This window comes from Aspergillus lentulus (assembly GCF_001445615.1).
Source record: "Aspergillus lentulus DNA, contig: Alt09, strain: IFM 54703, whole genome shotgun sequence".
Lineage (NCBI taxonomy): Eukaryota > Fungi > Ascomycota > Eurotiomycetes > Eurotiales > Aspergillaceae > Aspergillus > Aspergillus lentulus.
In genome coordinates, this window is record NW_028322117.1 from 1,728,335 (window position 1) to 1,749,547 (window position 21,213).

The window sequence follows — 21,213 nt, forward strand, 5'->3', positions numbered from 1 at the left end:
GGTAACTTACCTTTGTAGGGTGGAGGATTACCAGAATTGCGGTCTGCTGGTGAGCCTGGGGAAAAAAAAGAAAAAATAATGGAATGAAATGGAATGAAATGGAATGAAATGAAATGAAATGAGATGAGATAAAAAAATAAAAACAAACAAATAAATAAAAGAAAAGAATGAAAAACTCAGATGTGTAATGCCCCGTGTCAGGGATCACGTTTAGTCTGGCGCGACGTTGCCTGCTGTCATTTGTCCAGACCAGAATTCACACAGCCCAAGCCATCATCTATTTGACAAGGCTGTGAGCCTCCAGAAACAGAAATTGTACCTTCTGGCACGATCCAATGAGAATTCAGCAAGGAAATTCTTCCCTTTCGTATGGCGCTGTCTACACCCATGGAGATGGGGAATATAAACGAGCCATGGACAGCCCCCTTCGAAGAAAAAAGAGTCATCAAACAAGCAACGGCAAAAAGAACTCATGGCTCGAACCAAGGAAGAAGAGACCAAATGGCAGAGTCACCGCGACGAGCTCAAGGCCTTGTGGCTGGATCAGCGATGGACTCTAGAGCAGATCCAAGAGCATATGTCCCAAAAGCACAGTTTCCGCAAAAGGTCAGTTGGTAATACCACTGAAAGCTGTTCAGCCCTGACTGAGAGGACGTCTCAGCGCACCACAGTATACCCGACAGTTCAAGAAGTGGGGATTCAAAAAGAACTTGACCGATGAAGACTGGAAATTCGTTGCGCGTCGTCGCGCGAAGCGGAAAAGAGACGGAAAAGACCCGGGCGAGGTCAGGGTGCACAGCAACCTCATTCCTGAATCAAAGGTCAGAAAGGAAACAGCGCGTCATGTTATTGTCGCAGTGTCTGTGGATGGGAGACTCTGGTGTGTATCTATATATGGCTCCTCTCACTATCTGCTTCCCATCCACCTCATCGATATGCTGACCTGTTCATCATCTCAGACCCCAAGACCCCTGAAGGGGTTGTTGTGGGTACGCCCCGAGCAGAAATCGACGGTACTGCGCCCCAGGATTCCGCGAACGTCCTTGCGATGGACTGCTGCCAACAGGGTGTGAGCGTGGATGGTATCAATGCTGGAACTCCAGCAATGTTCCAATCCACCGATCGGGACCCTCTCGCCTTCCACATTGAGCTCCCGGACCTGGGTTATTCACAGTTTTCTTTCCAAGGGAATGAGGAACCCACCGCAACTCTTTCCTATCTCGGGGATGCCACCTTGGAACATCATCTGCCTCTAACGTCTGCTAGGACATCAACATCTACAAATGCAAGCACACATACTCGCTACGACGTTGATTCCATCAGCAAGGCCATTGAAAAAGAGACCCGCCGGGTACTCTTATTGCAAGTAGATCCGTACAGCGCTTCTGATTCCGACGATCTAACCTCAGTCCTGTTGGAGCCTATCACCGTAGGGGATGCAAGTCGCAATTTGACAAGACGAACAAAGGCTATATTTCAATCGGCCTCCCCGGAGAATTTCTCTCAATATCTCAGTCTCTGCGTCTACCTGTCATCCAATAATATGATGAATGAGGTATCAACGGACACTCTGGTATCTCTTATCAAGAAAAGCGGCTCTCAGTCAAAACTTAGAGCCCTCCTGAAATCAACGACCACGGCAATCGAGATATTCATGAGCAACCTATCAGCTAGTGCGGCAGCCGTGGGAGACATTGAGATCTGTCGAATCCTTCTCGAGGCTGGAGCCGACCTAGATGCACCTAGTGGGCCGACAGGCATGCGAACAACGGCTCTTCACCGAGCATCCGAGAACAATGACGCGGAGTGTGCAAGGATGCTGCTGGAAGCCGGTGCAGACCCCAATTTAGCAGTGGAGGGGGAGACACCACTACACACTGCATGCTATAACTCCGAAGCACTTGATATTGTGAACCTTTTGCTCCAATTTGGTGCTTATGTTAATCCGCCGCAAGCCTGTGCCCGACTCACGCCTCTGCAACTTGCTGTCAAGAATGGGGAGCCAAACTTGGTGCAACTCCTTCTTGATAACAAAGCCAACCCGAACTCTTTTACAACCTCTAAGAGAGGCACACCTCTACAAATGGCATGCCGTAACTCTGCCAATGCCGAAATAGTCGAGCTTTTAGTCGCTGCAGGCGCGAACATTGATTCTCGCTCAATTTACCGATATGATAATCGAACCTTCGATTATCTTGGGGACGGCGATGCAGACTCCGATTTAGAAGACGAATCATGCTGGTGCATTGAGGATTGTATTTGTGTTCCCGATTCCTGTAAGCCAGCCATCCTTATAGCGGCGGAAAACGAGAATTGGGAGGTGGTCCAGATTCTGTTGGAGGAAGAAGCTGCTGTTAACGCCAGCTTGAAGAAATGCCCACCTAAAGTCCTAGATCACGAACTTGAAAGACACAGCCGGAGCTTTGGTAGTATCCCGGCCGTATTTACACCGTTGCAAGCAGTGGTCCGGGCAGAGAATATCACCATGACTCGCATGCTTTTGAGCGCGGGAGCTCATATCGACGAGAGGCCGGAAGGAAAGTATGGCCACACCGCGCTCCAGATATCTGCCATGGTCGGGAATAAAAGGATCACTGAAATTCTTTTGCGGAAAGGAGCGGACGTCAATGCCCCAGCGGGCGTCTATTGTGGAAGGACGGCACTTCAGGCTGCTGCTATACATTCGGATACGACGGTGTTGAGCATCTTGCTTAGGCACGGGGCAGGTGTAAATTCTCCGCCGGCCTTACGCGAAGGCAAAACTGCCCTGCAAACAGCAGTCGCCGCGGGTAACAGCGAAGGGGTCAGGATTCTTCTTGATGCAAATGCAGCTGTCAATACCAACCTAATTCGCACTGCAGGGGTCACAGCTCTCCACGAAGCTGTCCAAATCACAGACTCGACAATAAGGAATGAAATAGTCCACCTACTGCTGCGCGCAGGCGCAAATACTGAGGGTCTCGACTACACGCAATACGACCCTCTTCATGCCGCAGTAAGACAAGGAGACCTGGAACTGACAAGGAAGCTCCTGAAGAAGGGCGCAAACGCGAATGTAGGGTTTTGTGCGCAGGCAAGCCTAACCCCTCTGCAGCAAGCTTCGGCCCGAGGCGATGAAGACCTAGTCCGCATATTGATAGGCCACGGAGCAGATGTCAACGGCCCGCCTTGCCGATCTGGAGGACGTACAGCCTTACAGGCAGCAGTTGAAAACGGCCATGTGTCTACGGCGAAGATGCTATTGGAGTCTGGCGCGAAGATCAAGTCACACAGAGCTGAATCTCGCGGAATCTCAGTGATGGAAGCTGCCGCCGAGAAATGTGATCAAGAGCTAGTCCAGCTTTTCCTCGATAGAGAACCGGACATCATATCATCTGACCCCATCACGAAGAGTCAAGTTATAGGGCTAGCTCTGGACAGCTGGGAATGCGACGTGCCTTTGCTGGAGCTGCTGTTCAAGGGAGGAGCAGCCGTTAACAATAACCCGGGCACTCAGTCGAAGCCATTTCTTCAAATTGCAGTAGAAAGACACAGCTTTAGAAAGGTGCAGTGTCTGCTTTCCGCAGGGGCCAACGTAAACCACCGCTGGGAAAGCACCTCTCCTGGCAATGTCACGGCTCTTCAGGCCGCCGTTTCTAGGCGGAATATCGACATGGTCCAGTTACTGCTCGAAAGGGGCGCCGACGTTAATGCACCGGCAAACAAGCATGGAGGGAAGACTGCCCTGCAAACAGCAGTGTCAGAGAACGATCGAGTTATGACGGAGCTCCTGGTGCATCATGGGGCTGATGTCAACGGCATGCCCAGTCCAGTGAGAGGCCGGACTGCTCTCCAAGAGGCTGCAAGCTCGGGTTATGTGCAGCTCTCTGAATATCTGCTGGCTCATGGAGCCGATGCCAATGCTCCAGCAGCACATTTGGGTGGTGTCACAGCCTTGCAAGGGGCCGCGATACGCGGCAACAATCGCATTGTGATGATGCTACTTCAGGCCGGGGCAGATGTCAATGGAGCACCTGCCATTGAGCAGGGAGTAAATGCCATTGAGGCCGCTGCGGGGAATGGCCGGCTTGACACTTTGCATCTCCTGTTGAACTATCACCCGGATACCGAAGAGTTTGAGATCAAGAGAAAACGAGCGGCGAAACTGGCACAGGCAAATGGCCACCTGGCCATTGGGAAATTTCTGCTGGCTTATCGCAAACATCCTTGAAGAGCTCAATGATGCGATGTAGGTTACTGAAGGGAAAGTTCATGTTGTAGTTCTTATTCTCACAGATCGTTGTAGTATGAAAGTGTTCTAGCTTTTCTCCCAACGCACACTATTTATCTCTTGCATCATCTCTAACAATACATCCAAAACCTACCGATGGATACTTCCCGCCCTCTGCCTCGCCGATCCAAACCTCTGCTCGGAATAGCGACGCTCCAGCCCAAACCTCTCATTATCAGGTTGTCCCGAAAACCGCGGCGGACCCCCCAGACTGGCCAACACCGCACTATTATTCGCCGTCAAATCATCCATGACATCCAGCTCCTCGGCGCTGAACCACCTCGGCATAATCCACACCCGGAACGGAATCAACGCAATGATCAGAATCGGAAACCCAATCGCCGCAATCGTCTGCGAGATGGCCACCGTCGCGGCAACGCCCACCACCTGGCAGGCGATATACAGCGCGATCTTGCGGCGTCGTACAGTCATCAGCGGCTCATCGCGCTGGATGAAGCGGTTCTCGCGCACCAAGAAAATGAGTTTCTGGAGGATGCCGTTTGATTCGATGGAGCCCCAGCCGACGGTGAAGAAGACACCTGCGAAGACGGCGGCGGGCATCGTGTGCAGAACGACCAGCAGCGGGCGCGTCATGGTGCCGATGATGAGTAAGCCCATGAGGAAATGGGAGACGCGTTGCTCGACGACGGCGGTGGCGGTTACGATTGGGCGGCGGATTTCGGCACCCTCGCCTTCGGAGGTTGAGATGGTGCGGAGGGAGGTTTCGTAGATGGTTAGGGAGTCGGTGTGGACGGGGGCCTGGATATCGTTTAGCTACGACTTAAAGAAAGGGGGGCTGGCGTACCTGCGGCACTAGGCCGTTTGGCATGGGAATGCCGGTGATGCCTGCTAGGAAGGTGGTGCAGCCCAGGAGGAAGAAGTCCCAGTGAAATCCGGCGGGTTTCTCGAGGGGGAATTGTCTCGCCTGGGCGGTTAGGCTGCTTACATTCTTCTCTGGGTTAGTGGTGCGCTTGTTGAAGGGAAGTGAGGAGGCATACATGGTCATAGTAGAAGAGGAGCATCACGAGGAAGCCAAAGGGCAGTGCGGCGAAGACCCATTTGGCGTCGAGTTCCCAGAAATGGATGAGCCAGCCGCGTGGCTGGGTAGGGTAGAAGGCGCGGGTGATGGGGACGAACGAGACGTGGGTGGCTTTCAGGTTACCGGGTATATGCGAGAAGCCCACCCAGAAGATGGTCCCGATCTGTCCATGTGAGTGGTTGGACTTTTCGCATACCGGGGATACATACCACATATGCGTAGTCGGCCAGTAAACCCCTGAACCACGGTTTCCAGAAGGTACTAGAGCCAAGCCGTTCCAGGCCGTAGATGGTCAGAAAGTACAAGATGGCAATCACAGTGCTCATAAACCCGGCGGTGTTGCCGCGCGTGGTAAACTCGTTCACTAGTTCCTCGACTCCTTTGACTACTACTGTCAGTACCTTACGACTCCCATAGCGACTCCCATAGCCGCAGGCAAACTCACTGCAATAGATAATGCCAACATAAGCACCAAACGACTCGGACGAAAAGTCCGTCACGTAGCGCATATAATCACAGAGGTTGCAAACAGCCACGATCCAATGGAAGATGGCCGCCCAGATGGCCGTCCAGCACATGAAATTCGGGTAGATAGCCGGCTCATAGATAGTTACGATATCATAGATGGTATAGTTAAACAAAGAGATCAAACCCGTAATGCCCACGATGGTGAGTGGCTGCGCACCAAGGACACTAAAGATCATAGCCGCCAGCGCAGACGAGAAGAGCGCCTCATTGATGCCGTAGAATTCGCCGGTGCGGCGGTACATGTCTAGCGTGTATGCGATGGCAGGGAGCATACTACAGTTATCAGTAAACACCCTCTATTACTAGCAAGGAAGAACCGCACTTGACAAAGTACATCCGGATCGTACTCGCAACAACACGGTACGTCCATGCATCTGCGATATCACTCCAGTAGTAGGGCAGCCGACGGCGCACGTCGTGATACATGCCCCGGGAGAGGTTGAGCGCGCGGAGGGACTTCCATTTTTTGCGGCCTTCGCAGGTGTATGACAGCCAGGATTTCTCTCTTGTTAGAGGCTCGTCGGGGGACATGGTGGGCTAGTCCCAGATGATGCATGAGATGGGGTATATGGAAGTGCCAGAGTATGACTTGCGATGGGGAATTGGCTTAGAAGAGGAATTGGAGCGCTTTTATGCGATTCTATCTCTTGGGTTTCTTGGCCACATCATTAGAGGGTGATCGAACGTTCGTTGAAAATCTCCCGTGGGGAGGATTGGCTTTGGCTGGCAGAAGATGGAGAATGTATGAGGCGATATGGGTGACGTTGGCAGCTGAAGGTATTGAGACACGGCAGAAGTGTACCGCTGTCATTACTCTTTTTCTCTATCTTCATCTTAAATCTGCTCCTACGCATCTTCTCATGGACTTCATCAATGTTCATTTCATCCGTATACTTTGAGCCAATCAGGATGCCTGATGTCATGCGTTGAGGTTTCTGATCGATGAGTCAGCAGATTTTTCTGCGCGGGCAGATTTCTTAGCTACGGACGAATAGGGGAGGAGGGTATACATCCTCTTCATCATCTGTGTTTGATTCTCTTGATTCAATGGCATGGCTGTTCCGTTGGTATCGCAATTGTGCACGCTGCTGGGCAACCAGCATTTTCCATCGCAGCTGGCTTCGATTTTGAGTAACCATAAAGCAATCGAGAGCTACGGGAGCAAAGATCATCTTGTGCTGCGTATAGAGGCGTCTATCTGTACAAAGGATACATCTCGTTCGCCTCCTGACTCGATCCTTCTGGTAATTACCTTCGAGTGATATGAGGCTATATACTATATTCTTACATTATTAGGGCTCCATTGATCTCAAGAATGGACAAGTGATTCCTTATTCCCAAATCACTCCGACTGCTACTCCACCTCGAGTATGTCCATCTCGATTGGGAAAATAAATATACTAATCTTCTAGGACGATGAAACGGACGAAGCAGTACCGTTGACCCCCAGATCAATTCAAAATGAGGAAGCGCATCCTCCCAAACGTCACAAGACGGTCAGCGGTTTGCGACCATCCCGACATCTTCAGCCCGCCGGGACAACAGTAGAGTCTCCAGAGCCGGACCATAGTGGCGATACTTCTTCCACAGAGGATCAAAGCACAGTCTCCAGGTCAGTCCGGCAGGTCCATAGTGACACCGGGTTTCCACAGCGTAGAAAAGCCGGACAAGATTACGCCGCGCCAGTCTTGGAGCCGACATCAACCGACAAGTTGATCGCGGGAATCTGGAGACAGATGTACTCGCCTGTGAAGCTGAGCCGAACTCCTGCAGTATGTTTCCAATTGGCTTGCATGCACTTTACTGATCGGATAGGTGGCTGAACCCACGATTAACATCCGCACTGGTGTCAGTGGAGATGTGAGTAGCGGTGCTCGACTTTATAGAACTTTGCTGACAAAAAAGGTCTTCCGAGCTGTCAACACTCTCTGCATGAAATATTACAATCAGAGTCAGTCGTCTCGCGCCTTGGAGATGATCGTCCAGGCCTACTGGATCGAATGCTATGAAGCGCGTATCGCTGTCATCCGGCTGGAGAACCCGCATTTATCCAGTACTGAAGCACGAATGACCGCACTGAAAGAGGCCTGTGCAGTCCTCAACTGGAAGGAGAAGGATCTCCGAAACAGAATGTATCTCGATCCCCCATTTCGTTTCCTACCTCGCACTGACGAAATAGGGCAATCTGGCGCGGCTACAAGGAAATCAAAGATGCAGGTGGCTGGCCCGCCCTGATCTTCGCTAGCTCCGGCGTCTACCGGTTCTGCAAATACCGCACCGGCTTCAGCGAGGGTTTCTCGACTCGTCTGCGCCATATCCGGTCGAGTCTGGAAGTTGCAGCGGACACCCTTCACCCCGAATGGAGGGATCTGTTGCACGTTATCGGTCAGGGGGATACCCGGCGCCAGTACCATGGCCACCCCCACGAGTGGGTGACGGTGACAGGAGAGCCAGCACTACCCCTGCACGCGACCTATGCGCACCTCAATCTGCCGAACGGGTTCCATTATCGCTTCATCGACGAGTGTGTGCTCGACACGACAGTATTCGGGGAAGAAGATCCCCGTCGTGTACCCGATTTGGATCCTGATATCTGCCAGGTCTGCAAGTCGAAACAGGCGGACGACGTTGAACAGAACCAATGCTCGTGTTTTCCGGCGCTGTTCGGAGGCGTCAAGGGGCCTGCCCCGGTGCAGATATTCAGTACTGCCAGCGGGAAGAACAATGGCGTAGTGGCGCGTGTGGTGAGTTCACTTTCTAGTTTCTTAGGCACACAGCTGATGAAGCTGCAGAACTTCGACCGCGGGGCGGCAATCGGCGAATTCGTCGGGCTTATAACAAACGGTATCTCCGGCGTGGATGTCATGGTAGGTGGCACAAAGGGCAGGACGTACCAGATCTACCAGGGCGAGATGGGCAACTTCACGCGGTTTATCAACCATTCATGCCGTCCAAACAGCCAGTTCCAGCGATTCTACTGGCGCGGCCAGGAGCGGATCATTGTGGTTTCGAGAGGTGTAGTAGCGGGGAGAGAGATCACGGTGGATTACTCGGATCATTATTGGAAGCAGTTGAATAAGGTCTGCCTGTGTGGGGAGTTGTGCTGTCGATTTAAAGGGTCGAATCGGCAGTGACACTGTGGACCGAGTTAGAATCAATGATTTATTCAGGCATTTAGGCTAATAGATAGATAAGATTAGAAATACTCAGAGTCAAAGTGACAAATGGGAATTCTCGATGCTTATGTCGTATGGTCCTACTTGTCCAATTCCGGCTTTGCACGGAAATCGAGTCCACTCCAGAAACGCTTGAGATGTCATACTGGATGAGTCATATAGATCACTAACTGACAGAGTCCAGATATTCTCCAGGGAGATGACTGACAGCAGAGACTCAAGGCTATCGTATACGGGTTATGATTCGAGCTATACTACGGGAATCCAGTCTGTTTTGCAGAGATCTCCCTGGCTCAGTCATATCACAGACACTAAGTTCAGCCGATACGATAAGTACTCATGCTTTGCCAAGGCCTAGTTCGTCAGAAAGCCAATATCACTGCATGATGCCATCAGAGACCTTACTCAAGACGGGTAAGTACCTTGACTTTTGTCTTCTCAATAGCCTGGACCCCAGAGCCAGCACCTCAAACATACATCATTTCATCCCAGCAACAGCAAAGCCAGCGGACAGAGCATAACCCTAACCCTCAGCAAGCACGAGGCCTCCCACCAACCAGACGTCCACCCAGTACACCACGGAGAATCAGCACATACACAGCCCTCAAGTCCAAGTACCGATACCTCACACCAACACACCACCACGATTAACTAATCCACCAGTCCGACACCGACAGCCCGAGTCCGACCCTCCCGCTGGAAACGCTGCTACCTAACAGCCGAACGCCACCGGCCTTCCCTCCCCGTAGATCGACTCATAGCTTGATTTACGTTTGACGTTTACCTTTAGCCTAAGCATCACACACCTGCAGCTAGGGGGGCCGTCCTCATCCCGGATTCGTCATTCAGAGGGATTGCCAGGGGTGAAATCGGCTATATAAGCTCTGTCATGAGATGGGCTGGAATCTGGATCTAGACTGAAACTGGTAATGGTTAAGCTTAAGCTTATCTGAGTCTCTTTGTCCCGGGATATTGGAACTGGGACTGGTTCCTGCGTTGGGTAACTTTGGATCTTGCTGCTGTATAATATATATTAATATGCAGAGAATGCAGTAGAGATGCCATGTTGCCACAATGATTCTATTCATGCATACTCCGTCTGTAGACACGTGACTGTTCTGATATACATATGATATCCGAGTACTCCGCAATGTCTACTAACATAATTTCGGTCTTTACGAAATTAGCGGACATTATGTTCTCCTATTTGATCTACCCCGCTCATAAGACTCTACGGAGTGGGTAATGTGTACAAAGTACCGTACCCTGCCTGGCCATAGGGCGTGACCATGTGAGTCAACGGCAGGGTTGTCTATGAAATGACGTGGCTAGCGCAGATAGTCTCTTGTTGCGGTTGTTAGTGGTGAACAGCGGTGATTAAAACTGACAGACAATCCTTTCTGAATGGAGAGAATACGACGAGAACAAAGAGAAGAAATCCGTAGGATCGCCAGAGGTCCGAGTGTGAACCAGGAGATCAAAACCATTTGATAATGGGATCGGCAGGGCTGATGATGTAACCAAGGGACCGACGGATCAACCATTGTTTTGATTTATAAGTCATAGAGCATGTCTGCCACCGATGCTATTACTTTTACAATATTATACTGCTCCATCTGTAGTAATCTGGATATATGAACCATAGTTCGGATCGGCCATTCGGATATCCGGGTTTAACCATGACAGAAGCTGTCAATGATGCCATTCATCCTGACTAAGCATGGAGCAAGTGTTCGGGATAATGTCCGAAATCGGGGCGAATTGCCTTATTGGAGTAAGCCGTACAGCAGCTAATCCCAAAGCAGCCAAGGCCTAGCCCTTTCCATCAATCAGCGTGTCCAAAGAAGCAAAAAGGCGCGCCGAAGCCGAGCCGAGACATCCCGGTAGGGTTCAGCACTATGTACATGATTCTGTGCATAGCTTCGTCCACTGTAGAGACTAAGCCCTGTCATAGAGCTTCGATGGGTCTTTGTCGTGAGAGAGTGCTTGGCAGGGTCAATTGCTGTTTGTCATATGTCATAGACAGCTAGTACTAGTAGTAGTTGTTGTAGTTGTAGTAGTTGTAGTAGTAGTAGAAGACCAGGGTATAAGCAACCCCTCACGAGAGGGGAAGCAGCGGTCTGTGATACCTTACCACCAGCTTACATACTTGACTCATCTCACAGGGGTGTAGGGGTCTGTTCCTGTGAGGAGACAATCCCAGCGCCATGCTCATGCTCAAGTTCGTTTCCGGATCATCTGCCGTCTTATCCCGTCCTTGGGATTATCAGCACATTTTTCTTTTTTCCTTTCCACTACTACGGCGGATGGACCTCCACATCCGACCCTTCCGTGAGCTTCCAGATCTGGTGACAAAGAAGAGTAATTTAACCCACTGCGGCCATCGCCTCACCCAGTCACCCCTTTGAGTCCCCGATTTACCCATGGCAGGTCATAGGGCGGTTGTCCGAATTAGATAGCTTGCCCCTCATGGAAAGCAAGCCGATGCAAGAGAGAAAAAAAAAAAAATTTCTCTTTGACTCAACTGTGCTTTAACTGCTTATAAATTCAAAACGAGCCCCGCTCCTCTCAACCCGGGATGCTTGCCCGTCTGCGTAGGATGCTTCCATAATAATAGATATTCAGCATATCCCACCCGCTTTGAAATCAGCTTCTCTTCCCCCAGTCCGCTATCACCGCTACAACAATGATGGAAACACAGACCGCAGCACCGGCCCTGGCGTCATCGCGCCAGTCCGGACGCAGCTCCGAGAGCAGTAGCTCCGTGGACGTCATTGCGCAAGAGAAGCAAAAGGTAGCAGCAGCATCAGCATCAGCGACCTCGATCGCAAGTAAAGACCGTCCGGACCTGCACAATTCAGCTTCCCCGAAGCGGTGGAAGACCTTTTGGACCGCCTTCCGATACCTGCAGCACCTGACGCCCAAGCAGGTTGACGACTTCATGGCGTCATATGTCATCTATAACCTCGACTGGTCGGACGAGAAGCAGATGATCGAGACATTGGGGCCTAACTACCAGGAGAAAGTCGGCGACTGCCTCAAAGCGTACTACGGGGTGTTGAACCACCTGTGTGCGCTGGGCGACGTGGAGAAGATGTACATCCCGCCGTTCATGAGCAAGAAGGCGACCGTGCTGGAGAACCAGCTGCTGTACGAGGAGTCGATCGCCCGCGACATCGGGCTCGGACCCGGCGACAAGGTGTTGGATTTGGGTTGCGGCCGCGGGCGGGTGGCGGCGCACATGACGCAATTCTCCGGTGGTGCGCAGGTCACCGGCATCAACATCGACCCGAACCAGATCGCGCAGGCGCAAAAGTTTAACGACAAGCGCGGGTTCCAGAATAAGTTCGTCGTGCAGGATTTCAACTCGCTGCCGCTGCCGTTCGAGGACGAAAGCTTCGACGCCTTCTACCAGATCCAGGCCCTGAGTCTGTGCAAGGACCTGACGGCCCTCTTCCGCGAGATCTACCGTGTCGTCAAGCCCGGCGCAAAGATCTCCCTGCTGGACTGGGTCAGCCTGCCTGCGTACGACCCGTCGAACCCGGAGCATGCGGAGCTCATGCGTCGCGTCAAGCCTCTCATCGGCGCCGTCGGCACACCCACCCCGGAGATTCTCGAGCGCGCTCTGGCCGATGCCGGCTTCACGGTGTTGCGCTCAGACAATGCTAGTCTGGACGGACTGCAGGCGCCGCTGATCGACACGGTCGACTTTTACTTCCGATCCATGCGACAGGTGATTCTCGGTTTGGTCAAGGTGCATGCGCTGCCGCACCACTTCAAGACTCTGATCAACCGATTGTGTCTGGATGGTCAGGCGTTTGTTAAGATGGACCGCATGCGCCTCTGCAGTACGAGTTACCGGATCATTGCTCAGAAGCCGTCGCGGTGATCAGCCGTTAACCCCATCAAAACAAGCACATTGGCGACAGTGGCCTCGCGGACAGGAGCCGCATCAAAGTCAACAGGTCTGCTGGCAGGATGAGACCACGCCACAAAAGCTCCTTTCTCCTTTCATGACAAACGAAAATTCCATCGCGACATTTCGCGAAAGTCTAATCTAATTCCATTCTTATTTCCTTCGGTCGATAGATCATGTCGAACAACGCAGATAACCGGCATATGCAGGCAGCACGTGTCACGACTCACGGCCGAAGGATGCGGATGCGGCTGCCGAAATCAATGCGCGGAGGAATCCTTTTGGTTTCGTTCTGGCTTAGTCTGAAGACCGTTGACACCGTGGTCAGTGTGTCTGAAACTAGCCCACCACGTGCGTTGAGTGCCGGTCAGCCAGGTTCTCGGCTTTGGTCTAGGGATACTCCGAAGTTTTAGGTGTTTTGCTGAGGCTGTAGCGTGGCCTATAGATTGCATTCGGGTTCCAAGCATCTTCTGTGCGTTCTGTCGTGGTTTCATCGATGTGGATAATCATTTAGTTCTTCTCATGTTGGCCTCCAGTTGGATCCCTTGTAGAGTGGGAGTCCACGGGGTTGACTCTGTATATAGACATTTAATATATGATTGATCAAAAGGATTCACATTGTACCTGGTAGATACTGACCTGAGGGATAGGATATCTATGAGAGTACTCCGTACTGGCAGGATCTCTCTGTGTCTCAACTTACGCCTCTTTTCTCTTCTCAGCAGTAAATCCGACGCGGACCTGATCCACACCGAAGAAAACAAACTTAAAATTGTTTCTGGATCAATGACAATAAGAAGAATGGATCCATGGAGGCGCCAATTGATGGAAATCAAATTAATTCACTCCGCTAGATACACTACGTCTGTTATCTGGGAAGCAAAGAAAAGCAAACATGCGACCGCCTACCAGGATCAGGCTCCGTCGTCATTGCACATGGACAGAGCTCTATCTAGCTTGAGCTTGGACTTCAAGGAATTTAATTCAATGTGATATCCGTGCAGACACAGGCCACCGAGGAGATATCTGAGTCAGGAGGATCGTGCCATAGCGCTTATGGACGAGCACAAGTCATGGCAGCTCACCAATAGTTGATTCTGAATCCATGGCTATGCCACGGGGATAGATATATTAAGTGCCAGGACACAGCCGAGGAAGACTCAAAAGGGCAGAAATCCCCCCATCGTCACGCCGTTCCAGAGGCTGACAATGGCCCCACCGGCTTATAAGCTTTTAACCGCAGCCATCCATTTGCGCACGTTGCGGATAGCCCTGTCTGTTCTTACAGTTGATTCCCTGCGCCTGGATGCATGCACCAGGCACTAACTATGCACTTGCTGAGCAACTCCACAAGACATCCGATCCAGTTGTCTGCTCCACGAGGGCTCAGTCTGTCTATCTATTTACTCCGTCTTCCAGTAGTTTTCTCTACATCATCTACTATTGACGATTTGACTGTTCTGACTGACTAGTTACCACCACTCTATTTAAGTGGTGGTCTTTCAAAAATCCCCATCCGCTCTAAACTGGATCCCCATTTCCGTTATGGTCTCGGTCCAGTCCCACCACCTTTGCGAACTCATGATTATCGGTCATAATTGAGGGCATAGACAGCAACCGAGCAGCCAGAAGAATGGGACTCCGATTCCCAGCGTCCATCTCAGCCCCATCGATCATATCTCGGAGATCAGCACGATCGCCACCCTCCCACGTTGTTGTTCCACTGTTAGATCACTAGTGACCTATATCCATCGCTGGGACGCTGTCACTTTGACGATCATATACAGATTCCTCGTTATATAACTGGATATTATCCCTCCTTCTGGCAATTATATATGAGCATTGGCCGGCCCACACTGCGGCCATGAGCCACCATTCACTCTCCGTTTTCGATCACGACTGGCCTCTGCCTCCTCTACCCCCCTCCCGACGCGAAAGCGCATTTTCCACCTCGACCAGTTCGTCCAGCTCAGCATCTGCAATCCTGGGTTCTCCGTCGTCACCGTTCTACCACACGCCCATCAGCCCCGCGACCACGCCGGGGACGAGGTCGAGGGTCCCATCGCTGCACGATGATGTTACTCGCTTACAGCTCAGTCCGGCCGTGACGATGTACGTTCCTTGATGATGGCAAAGGGTCAAGCTGTCAGTCTGACTTGGTAATAGATCATTCGTGCGAAATAGCAAACTCTTCAAACTTCGATATACCTACATCGACATCTGCAAGGATGCCACAGGCACCCTCCGCGGTCTGGAGCTGGGGGGCGGGATAGGGCAGAATTCGCCTTTTATCCATACCTGTAAGTCGCGCTGCATTTATAGACCAGAAGCAAATCTAATGCAGACAGTTCATGGCACAAAACTCCCCGTGCCTCACCTCGAACATCCCAAACTCCGGAATGAACCCTCCCTCCGCATCTCCTTTCTGGAAGAGCAGACTGTGCAAAGCGCAAGCACGGTCTTTACCACCCAGCTGTCATATACCTTTGAGGACTGGCGGGGTACGTTTACTCTATTCTGTCTCTGCTCCGGAGTTATGCTAATGATACACCAGACTGCGTGCAGTTCCAGGAACTCATCCTGGCCGCAAAACTGGTTTTTATTGCCGGCATCGCCGAAGCAAAATCCAAGGGCCGCGGGGAGGAATGCATCAGCCAGAATCTACGGATCTTCCGCGGACACAACGGGAAACAGGTCATGCTGTTTTTCGCCAACTCGCAGCGGAAAGAGCTGAAGCGATATGTTTCGATTCCTGGTATGCTTCCTACCCTCGTATCTACATGACGATACTGACAGTGGTAGTAAATTGCGTCGAGACAGTGAATCCCGGCAAAAAAGCCGGTCGGCCCGTGGTGCTCGAGCTACAGCCGAACTTTGATATCCTATCGCAGATGAAATCATTGCACATCCAGTTCCTGGACGATCAGGGTATGTCATTTCTTGGCTGTCATTGGGAGACCAAGCTCACCAGCCGCAGATCGGAAAGCATTTTGCGCGTTCCTGACCAATCAGATGTTATAATTGTACCATATGCAGATACGTCTCCAGAGAGGTCTCCAGAGCAGACGATTTTCTGGTACCCTACTACCGGGTCCCACGAACTCGCAGGCAGGCACAGGCACAAGGAGTGAGGATTACCAAGTATAGGTAATCACCAAGGCCGGTTGCATGCTAGTGATTGGATATTGGGATCCCATTACTTAATTTCATATTATTTGCACCAGCACGGAGTTTAGGTCTTAGGATGTTTGGAATAAATACCCTGTTGTGCGTTTTGATAGAGTTTGCAAGATTATGGATGGGTCTTTTTTTCGGTGGGACGTTCGAGGGACTATCGGAGTTCCTTGTCTTGCGGGAATTGAATTTGAATTTTCTGATTTTCCGATTTGCGCGTACTAAGCGCAGACTGCGCAGTATCCGTAATTCCTCTTATCCCATGATTTCCAATGTTCAGTAATATGCTACTGCCGTAAATGATTAAGGTAATACGAAGGACCCAAGGTAGTTCCCGATGAGCACCGACCGAATCCTTCGCGCGTTTCGATTAGATCCTACCCGTGGAGTAGAATACGGAGTCATATCATATGGAGTGCATACTCCATACAGACAAGGCTGTCCTCTGTACTGACTTATAGGAGTACCCCCCTCTCTGTATAAAACGGCCAGGAGTATTGCTATGTCATTGCCATTGTTCTAGACGCGCCACAACGCCCACGACATGTGCAACTGCAACAGAATAAACCTCCCGTAATGGTCCGGTCTCACTTGGTAGCCAGGAACTCGTGTCCCTCGTCCTGACGACAAATAATAGATATCTAGATCGGTTGATTTTACCCTCTCGTGCCTCCTCCGTAGTTATCGAAAAGGAATTGCCTCGTCTAAGTAACTAAACTGCTCCGTGACAGCGGTGATAAGTGGGTCCCAACGGGCCAGTGGTGACACGGCATCACCACACGTGCAGGCCTTGGGGTCCTTGGGGTCTCTAGGCCCGGGAGCTTAGTGATATCGAGCACGGAGTGAGGCCAATAGCGGCTGGATATGCTAACATGATCTTTCTGTGTCCAGGACTCCAGGTCCTCTGGCGCGACTGCCCCAAAGATGTTCCTCGAGTCAGGTCAGGTCAGGTCAGTGGCGGGTCGGTGGGATGACTGGTTAGACTAGCTTAGCAAGAGCACATATTGCTTTTCTTTTCTTTTCTTTTCTTTTATCGAGGCCAGAAGCGAACCCCTCAGGTGGTCAGTGTTAGTGCTACTGCTAGTAGCCTCGTGGGCCGATTTTGCTGGACCTGGCGGAGGTCTCTTATCTACCCGGCATCTCTAGATCTGAGTGTAAAGATCCATCGTGATTGTGATCATGTCGATTGATTAATCCATCATTTTGTGATCATTATGGGTAAGATCAAGCGGTTGTATAAGACCGATCGGGCTCAGGATTTTGACCATGAGCAGGTATGTCTAGTTCATTTTAAAGAGGCCGGTGCAAGGCTAATTGTTGATGGTTGATGTAGGACCGCCATGTCCGCATGCGCCAAATCTACGAGACGATCGATAGACAAGGGTATCAATGGATTGTTGTCTTCGTCGCCGGCGTCGGCTTCTTTCTCGATGGATATACAGTAAGTCCTACCACATGGTTCATACGGACTCAGACTCAACTATGGCAGCTCTTCGCGAGTAACATGGCCCTCCCCATGGTCAGCTACGTCTACTGGCAGAATAACCCCTCGTCCAAGAAACTCACCTACATCAACATCGCGACTCTGGCCGGCACGCTCTTCGGACAGGTTCTCTTCGGCTATCTGGCGGACCGCAATGGGCGGAAGAAGATGTACGGGGTGGAGCTGATGCTGCTCATCACATCGACGCTGGGTGTCGTCATGTCCTCGACCGGAGAGAATGGGAGCATGGATGTGTTTTCCTGGCTGGTCTGGTGGAGACTGGTGGTTGGAATAGGAGTGGGGGCGGATTACCCCCTCAGTGCTGTCATCACCTCGGAGTAGGTTATTTTGCCGGTGCAAAAAGGATCAAGCTAACGGCTTGGTAGATTCGCTCCGGCCAAGCATCGCGCCCGCATGATGGCCACCGTCTTCTTCATGCAACCACTGGGACAAATCGCGGGAAACATCGTCACCCTGATCGTGGTAGCCATCAGCAAGAACCAGCATCACGACGACCTCATCCGTACGTTTGATATCATGTGGCGGTGGGTGGTCGGGATCGGCGTCGTGCCTGGTGTCATTGCGACACTGTTCCGAGTCGTCATCCCCGAAACGCCTCGCTTCCTGCTCGAGATCGAAGACGACCCCGTCAAGGCCGAGTTCGACGCCACCACCCTCTTCAACGAGACACCGTCGCTGGACCCCGAGGACACCTGGAGGGAGTTGCCCATGCCGGCTATGTCCGTCACGAGCCAGTGTTTCAGCGAAGGCCGCTCGCCCTCGCAGACCGAGATCCTCCAGCCCGCCACCCTCAACTCGCACTGGCATCTGACCCGCAAGGACATCACCCAGTACTTCTGGACCGAAGGCAACTGGCGCACCCTCGTCGGCACCGCGCTGTCCTGGCTCCTGCTCGACTTTGGCTTCTACGGCATCGGACTCTCGAGCCCGCAGTTCCTGGCCAAAACGTGGGGATCCCTGAACATCCATGGCCGGGAGCCCGTGTGGAAAACCAACGACGACCCCAACGCCAACATCTTCGAAATGTTCATGAACAGCTCCATCCACGCGCTCGTTATCCTCAACATCGGCAGCTTCGTCGGCGGCCTGCTCATGATCCTGTGCAGTCCCAAGATCGACCGCACCGCCTTGCAAAAGTACGGCTTCCTGGCCCTGGCGGCGCTCTTTATCGCCCTCGGCACAATGTTCATCACCGTCCACAAAGAAGGCCCTGTGGCGGTCATTCTATACATCATCGGACAGCTCCTGTTCAACTTTGGTAAGCCCCCCCTCCCACCTATCCATAGATACAACAGTCCCTAACTAAAAGACCAGGCCCCAACGCAACAACATACATCATCCCTGCCGAAGTCTTCCCCACGCGCTACCGCGCCACCTGCCACGGCATCAGCGCCGGCGCCGGCAAGCTCGGCTCCATCCTCGTACAGGTCTTCTCGTCATACTACAACTTCGGCACCGGGCCCGGCGTGGAACCCACCGTCCGCCACGGCTGGATCCTGATCGTCTTCAGCGCATGCATGATCCTCGGCGCCGTCGTCACGCATTTCTGGATCCCACCCGTGCAGCGCGATGCCGCCGGCAAAGGCCAGTTCTGGGGCGGGAGGCACGAGTCGCTTGAGACGCTGGCGCTCGGTCGGCTGGGCTGGAGGAGTCGGTATGCGGTTAAGAAATCCGCGCGGCCGACGCAGGTGTCGCCGTTTTCGTATGAGCTTCGTTGATTTTTAGACAACTTATACCTTCTCTTGTATATATTTTCATTTTTTTACCATACCAAAATATTCGGATAGATAGATAATAAACGGACATACATGCCGATCTGTCGGTATCAAATGGACGACGTTATGGAACCGATCCCGCTTCTCAGATTGGAAATATCGATTTATAGCTTATCAGCCTTGTGCAAGCTTGGACTCAGTTTGTCGTCTGCTAGACTGACAAGTCTGAGAAAAAGGTTGGGGGTGTCGTACAGTGTACGATGTACGCAGCGTCATCTGACTAGAGACGGTGTAATTGGAGGAGGGACGAGTCTGTGATGACTTGGGAGGAGTCGATGAGTTATATTGACGGGGTTAAGCATGGAGAACCCAGCTTCTGGTTCATCTTGAGCATGCAGGTTGAATTGCTTCATCTGTACACTGGCCATAAGCCAGTACAAGCTGTCTGAGTTATTAGTCATCCGTACCTTTAAATCTAAGATTGAGATGAATCAGTTGACCATGAAAAAGAATCCAGAGCCGAGTAGCTGGAAAAAAATATTCCGATGATATCAAAAAGTGAGGGCTGAAGGAGAGTCGGAAGGAAAAAAGAAGACTGCATTGCATCATCCGTGAATCGAACACGGGCCTCGTCGATGGCAACGACGAATTCTACCACTAGACCAATGATGCTAGTTATTATCAGATTTTTTTGTTTCTGATCCTATAGAGGCCCTTTATTCTTAGTGATGGTGCCCTATATTGCTTCACCTCAAAATAAGCTGAACTCACCACGAGCAAATCTCTGGTTTCATCTACTTGGAGATCAAGGATAGGTCATATAGGTTTACAGAAGAGTATGTCCTCCACCTGGCGCCTTATGGGGAGTATGGACTATGGAGTGCACGCGTCTCCCGGATCTGGATATATCATGGGGAGCCTTTCACTTGTCCGACAGCACGCGTATCACGCGGTTGTCGATGTGATCCTGAGACTCGGTCTGGACTGTGGAGCTTGTAGATCTCCATCTTGTGCTTGACATGAAGACCAAGGGAGAGCTGACTAGCATTCTCGACTTTTGTTCACGTTGTGTCAATTCATCATACGAGTTTGCTCTTGGACATCACCACGCTGTAAATATATATTGCCTTTCGCCGAGGACAAAGGAGATATTAAATAGGTCATAGGTTGGGAAACAAGCAGTAGACTAAATAGGTTAGGTCCTATGTATTTATTGCAATGACACAGTCTAAAGCACTTGCTCCTGTCATATAAGAACTGAAGACAATCCGTAAGAGCAGAAATGTTGGTTCTCATGCTGAGTTTCTCCAAGCACACTATTATTTTCTTATAAGTTACTAATCAGACGCCTATAATATCTACCGGCTCGCATAGCTCAGTTGGTAGAGCGCATGACTAGTAATCATGAGGTCAGCGGTTCAAATCCGCTTGTGAGCATTTCTTTTTGTTTTTTTGGGGTAGTCTTTTTTTTTCTGGTTCTCTCTCGCGCCGCCCGCATCGATTCACTTCGTGCCGCTTTGACAATCACTCAGGAAGCGGTCCTCGCTCGAGATGGTCCTTCGTGTTGTCTATGTAGTACGACGTACACAACCGCCAGAACCATGCCGCTGTCGCACATAAAATGCATATAGCTGGCTGAAGACACAATGCCGATCATGATGCCCCCTCACGTAACCCCGCACCTACCATCATATGAGCGCTGACTCTCAACACATCTAGCTAGCTGTCATGGAGATGCTGCAATTGCTGTTCATACATGTCCAATGCATACAGCATGACCAATTGGACGTGTACTTTGGTACAATTACGGGGACAAATTCCGCACATGCATATGTCTCATGCAATGATCTCCACTGTATAGCAGGCCAGAACCAGGCTTCCTTGTCCAATT

At 51.4% G+C, this 21,213-nt stretch overlaps 6 protein-coding genes and 2 non-coding genes across 8 annotated transcripts; 6 read left to right on the forward strand and 2 right to left on the reverse strand.

Moving 5' to 3' along the window:
- Positions 1 to 472: 472 nt before the first annotated feature.
- ALT_5391 (ankyrin repeat domain-containing protein 50) lies at positions 473 to 4,210 on the forward strand (the record flags this gene model as incomplete). The annotated part of the gene is made up of 4 exons (XM_089599901.1): positions 473 to 606; positions 662 to 785; positions 859 to 880; positions 960 to 4,210. The coding sequence occupies 4 exons, from the start codon at positions 473 to 475 to the stop codon at positions 4,208 to 4,210; spliced, it is 3,531 nt and encodes a 1,176-aa protein (XP_089455778.1).
- Positions 4,211 to 4,360: 150 nt separating this feature from the next.
- Positions 4,361 to 6,368, reverse strand: ALT_5392 (anion exchange family protein; the record flags this gene model as incomplete). Its single annotated transcript, XM_089599902.1, has 6 exons — positions 4,361 to 5,029; positions 5,076 to 5,195; positions 5,269 to 5,472; positions 5,519 to 5,694; positions 5,755 to 6,110; positions 6,160 to 6,368. The coding sequence occupies 6 exons, from the start codon at positions 6,366 to 6,368 to the stop codon at positions 4,361 to 4,363; spliced, it is 1,734 nt and encodes a 577-aa protein (XP_089455779.1).
- A 521-nt stretch (positions 6,369 to 6,889) lies between these two features.
- On the forward strand, positions 6,890 to 8,971 carry ALT_5393 (SET domain-containing protein; the record flags this gene model as incomplete). Its single annotated transcript, XM_033563684.2, has 7 exons — positions 6,890 to 7,081; positions 7,134 to 7,205; positions 7,250 to 7,609; positions 7,653 to 7,697; positions 7,743 to 7,969; positions 8,017 to 8,581; positions 8,630 to 8,971. 7 exons carry the CDS (start codon positions 6,890 to 6,892, stop codon positions 8,969 to 8,971), a joined length of 1,803 nt encoding a protein of 600 aa, XP_033419575.2.
- Positions 8,972 to 11,699: 2,728 nt separating this feature from the next.
- Positions 11,700 to 12,902, forward strand: ALT_5394 (class I SAM-dependent methyltransferase; the record flags this gene model as incomplete). Its single annotated transcript, XM_033563685.2, has 1 exon — positions 11,700 to 12,902. One exon carries the CDS (start codon positions 11,700 to 11,702, stop codon positions 12,900 to 12,902), a length of 1,203 nt encoding a protein of 400 aa, XP_033419576.2.
- Positions 12,903 to 14,793: 1,891 nt separating this feature from the next.
- On the forward strand, positions 14,794 to 16,060 carry ALT_5395 (uncharacterized protein; the record flags this gene model as incomplete). Its single annotated transcript, XM_089599903.1, has 6 exons — positions 14,794 to 15,041; positions 15,096 to 15,229; positions 15,278 to 15,430; positions 15,484 to 15,684; positions 15,732 to 15,857; positions 15,942 to 16,060. 6 exons carry the CDS (start codon positions 14,794 to 14,796, stop codon positions 16,058 to 16,060), a joined length of 981 nt encoding a protein of 326 aa, XP_089455780.1.
- A 1,257-nt stretch (positions 16,061 to 17,317) lies between these two features.
- Positions 17,318 to 19,325, forward strand: ALT_5396 (phosphate transporter; the record flags this gene model as incomplete). The annotated part of the gene is made up of 5 exons (XM_033563687.2): positions 17,318 to 17,377; positions 17,437 to 17,544; positions 17,593 to 17,924; positions 17,973 to 18,865; positions 18,922 to 19,325. 5 exons carry the CDS (start codon positions 17,318 to 17,320, stop codon positions 19,323 to 19,325), a joined length of 1,797 nt encoding a protein of 598 aa, XP_033419578.2.
- Positions 19,326 to 19,923: 598 nt separating this feature from the next.
- Positions 19,924 to 19,994, reverse strand: ALT_t106. Its single transcript has one exon. It is a non-coding gene; the product is annotated as a tRNA-Gly (tRNA).
- A 692-nt stretch (positions 19,995 to 20,686) lies between these two features.
- Positions 20,687 to 20,759, forward strand: ALT_t107. The gene has a single exon. It is a non-coding gene; the product is annotated as a tRNA-Thr (tRNA).
- The last annotated feature ends 454 nt before the right edge of the window (positions 20,760 to 21,213 follow it).